Here is a 4421-nt window from a genome sequence, read left to right as displayed (position 1 = left end):
TTTTCACTCACCTCATAGTTCTAGCCGACCTGTGACAATGAGACTGTCACAGGTCGGCTCAGTAGATCGGGAGGTGAGCGAACACATACCGGCGTTCGCTCACCTCTCGATCCTGTCACGGCTCTCTGCCGTGACAGGGGGAGGGGCTGGATTCCCCTCTCCCTGCTCCGATCTGCCAGCGCTGACTGGCGGAACGGACGGGGGCGGGTACAGCTGGCTCTGCCTCTAGATAGGCAGAGCCAGCTGTCACTCACGCAGCTGGGCGGATCCCGACGTCCATGTCGGGATCCGCTCCGGCGTCTCAGTATACCGCGAGCTGTAGCCCGCTATATACTGAGCCTAGGGTGACGGGAGGACGCTAGTTTGTGTCCTCCCGTTACCCTAAGGAGAACTATGGGGAAAAGCCCTGACTTCATAGTTCTCCTTTAACCAACAACACCAGAGAACCCGCGCCGCTGAGCGCGCCGATCACAGAGGGACGCGCGGTACAAACACAGCACAAGAATATCCATCTGCACCGGAAGCATCTGCTTAGAATGAAACTCAAATTCTAAACGCATCACAAATATGATTCAATGTATAAAATATTCCTCAGGATGGCAAAGGATTGGCTCCAAGGCCACACGAAAGGAGAGGAGAGCGCTGCGAGGTTTCAGTCCGGAAAACAATAAACCAGCACAGACAACACATTTTGGAGGCACGGTGTGGCCCCCCCCGTTCATCGGGGCCGAACAATACAACACACGAAGGTGAAGTATAAGAAATAAAAAGATCTCATTGTTGCATTGTTGGTGTTACGAAACACGTTGGGTACGCAACGTTCGATCCCGCTGGCTTCTGTCCACACAATGAAGCTGACCATAAGCGCGGCGATTTGGTGGAGCCGTCAAAACGCCGAATTCCACTGTTTGCCGAAATCGTACAGAAGCCGGAGACGTAAAATGGAGGTGCAGATCGGCTGCGGGAAGAATCTGATCACTTGGAAAGAGATCGGCAGTCTTTTCTTTCCTTTTCTTTTCCATCTTTCGATAAACCGGATCGAAGCTACAAATGTATTGATCAGTTCAAGCTTTACAACGGGTCAGACTTTGGGAGTCAATCAATACGAGTGCGTCACATCGCTTCGTTTCTGCACTCACATTTACATTTCGCCTGGAATGCTGGCGCCGGGGCCAATCAGCAAATAGGCGGAGTCTGATCGAACAGCATGTCAGTATGCCTGAGCTGAGCCCCCCCCCGCTGCATTCCTCCGTACCTGCCTGTGTCTCCAGCATCCATTGTGACTTCAGTAACTCAAGTGTCTCCAGTGCCCCCGGTGTCTCCTGCATCCACAGTGTACCCTGTGTCTCCTGCATCCACAGTATCTCCAGCGCCCCGTGTCTCCTGCATCCCCAGTATCTCCAGCACTCCCAGTGTCTCCTGCATCCCCAGTGCAACCTGTGTCTTATTTGGTGGAGCCGTCAAAACGCCGAATTCCACTGTTTGCCGAAATCGTACAGAAGCCGGAGACGTAAAATGGAGGTGCAGATCGGCTGCGGGAAGAATCTGATCACTTGGAAAGAGATCGGCAGTCTTTTCTTTCCTTTTCTTTTCCATCTTTCGATAAACCGGATCGAAGCTACAAATGTATTGATCAGTTCAAGCTTTACAACGGGTCAGACTTTGGGAGTCAATCAATACGAGTGCGTCACATCGCTTCGTTTCTGCACTCACATTTACATTTCGCCTGGAATGCTGGCGCCGGGGCCAATCAGCAAATAGGCGGAGTCTGATCGAACAGCATGTCAGTATGCCTGAGCTGAGCCCCCCCCCGCTGCATTCCTCCGTACCTGCCTGTGTCTCCAGCATCCATTGTGACTTCAGTAACTCAAGTGTCTCCAGTGCCCCCGGTGTCTCCTGCATCCACAGTGTACCCTGTGTCTCCTGCATCCACAGTATCTCCAGCGCCCCGTGTCTCCTGCATCCCCAGTATCTCCAGCACTCCCAGTGTCTCCTGCATCCCCAGTGCACCCTGTGTCTCCTGCATCCCCAGTGCACCCTGTGTCTCCTGCATCCCCAGTATCTCCAGCACCCCGTGTCTCCTCCTTCCCCAGTATCTCCAGCGCACCCTATGTCTCCTCCTTCCCCAGTATCTCCAGCACCCCGTGTCTCCTCCTTCCCCAGTATCTCAAGCGCACCCTGTGTCTCCTGCATTATTAGTATCTCCAGCGCACCCTGTGTCTCCTGCATCCCCAGTATCTCCAGCGCACCCTGTGTCTCCTGCATCCCCAGTGTTCCCTGTGTTTCCAGTGACTGCTATGTCTCCAGCAACCCGTGTCTGCAAGGACCCCTATATCTCCAGAGTCCTCAGTGTCTCCAGCATCCCCATTATCTCCAGTGTGGACTGACCTGTATCCATTCTCCTCCTTCCAATTCGGAAGCACAGGCTCTTGTCCTGTAAGAGGTCCGACAGACGAGCCGCGTCCCAGCGAGAAGCCGGCCAGTCCTGGGCCATAGCGAGGAAAACTGCGGGCCGGTCCAGGCCAAGGACAATCTCTCTGGCCTCTTGTGCTGTGAATGGCTTCATTCTGGAACCTGAAAAAGACAGAAACCGCAAAACTGCTGATCAATCAGCGCCAGGAGGAGCTTACACTCTAATGTCCCCTCCCCCCACATTCACATCAGTCCCTGTCCAGAGGAGCTTACACTCTAATGTCCCCCCACAGTCACATCAGTCTCTGTACAGAGGAGCTTACACTCTAATGCCCCCCTCCCAGTCACATCAGTCTCTGTACAGAGGAGCTTACACTCTAATCTCCGCCCAGAGTCACATTCTATTTTTATACATTTATACAGCTCTGACACATACCACAGTGCTTGCAGCACACTGATCACTGGGGGAGGGAAGACTATGGAAATGCTTCCTTCTGCCTGCAGCAGACTGATCACTGGGGGAGGGGAGACTGAGGAAATGCTTCCTTCTGCCTGCAGCAGACTGATCACTGGGGGAGGTGTCCCCCCCCCGGGGCGATGGCCGCGTGGATTCAATCGCTCATATTCAGAAATTTCCACGTTTGTTGTTCCTAATTAGAGGCGACTCCCCATATAAAGCGGAACGCGTCCCCGTTCTGAGGGTTCCGGCTATCCCGGATGACAAGGATAACCCCATCAATCAAGTCTCCCCCCTCGATCGGCTTCCATCAGCCTCGCCGCCAAAGCGCTTTCCTCGGCGCGCCTCCATTACATCGGTGTCCCGCCGAGCCGTCTCGCTGTAGCTGTCGCCGCTGACTTGCTCGTCGCTGTAATAAACGATCCTTTACTGCGAACTCCCGGCAGGAAAAATCACAGACCCGGACGGCTTAAAGAGAAAACAAAAAAACACCCCCCAACTTTATCGCTCCCCGCCGAGCCCGGCGCTTAATGACGCCGTTTACGACATAACAGGCGCTGATATACCGGCTCGGGCATTTAGACCTTAACGCGTTTTGGATTGCTTGCTCTCGACAGTAAATAAGCGATAAATCCTCTTCCGTCTGTCTGCCGGCGCAACGCTCGATGGCGACGCGCACTAAAAAGGGACACGCTGATTAACTAAAGACGGGGACAGGCGGGTCCATAAAACGCACTGCGCGGGAGCGGCGCTCCTGAAACGTACTCAGGCGCCGCGACCCGGTTTAAAGAAGAACCCCCAACCCATGGGACGTGCGCTAGTGTCACCTGGTAAGAGACCGGAAGGTGAGGGGGCTTCTCCTGCGACCCGTGTCCCTCCGCCCCCTGGAGGTGGGAACAGGCAGAGCCGTAGCTAGCTCCTTTTGCACCCGAGGCAAGAACAGAAAATTGTGCCCCACCCCCAACAGACGTGTGATGTCACCCACCGCCGCACACGTGCAGCATCATGTGACGTCATGCGCCCCCGCCTTCAGGCGGAGGAGAGTAGCGGGGATCCGAGGAGAAGCTGGAGGTTGTGCCGCTCCTCTTCTCACTGCCGAGCCGCGGCTGTGTTGGCAGGCTGGTGCCCCTGTTCCCATGGCGCCCTGTGCTTGCCATGGCAACAGGGGCGAGGGGGTGCAGCCAGGCCTGCCCTGGCTGTGCCCCACCTCTCATCTGCGCCTGAGGCGAGTGCCTCACTCGCCCCATGGTAGCCACAGCCCTGGGAACAGGAAGCAGTTGGACAGCGAGCAGCACGCGTGCCACTGATGGGAACCGTCGCCGCGCAGGAGACGTCCTGATGGCGTGTAGTCAGCAAGCCGGGGGGTGGCCCTCCGAGCAGACAACGTGATGTGTACAACGTCAGGCAACTTGGATGGATCAATAGGCAAACAGGAGCAGAAACATTGTATATAATATTTACTTATTGATTAATGTTGCCCGAGATCTGAGATATGTGCAGGTGTGTGTCTGGGACCATAGAGGAGGGCTGGGGACCATGGGGGGTGGGGGGG

General features: G+C 55.4%; 1 protein-coding gene across 1 annotated transcript in view; it reads right to left on the bottom strand.

Moving 5' to 3' along the window:
* Positions 1-4421, bottom strand: part of HSPBAP1 (HSPB1 associated protein 1) — an 84118-nt gene that overhangs the window by 75628 nt on the left and 4069 nt on the right. The window contains exon 2 of the mRNA XM_018558084.1: positions 2389-2574. Coding sequence (XP_018413586.1) covers positions 2389-2574 — 186 coding nt within the window. The remainder of the gene's footprint in view (positions 1-2388; positions 2575-4421) is intronic.

This window comes from Nanorana parkeri, unplaced genomic scaffold (genome assembly GCF_000935625.1).
Source record: "Nanorana parkeri isolate BGI_ZX_2015 unplaced genomic scaffold, ASM93562v1 scaffold320, whole genome shotgun sequence".
NCBI classification, from domain to species: Eukaryota; Metazoa; Chordata; class Amphibia; order Anura; family Dicroglossidae; genus Nanorana; species Nanorana parkeri.
This window is presented reverse-complemented; position numbering and strand designations above follow the sequence as displayed.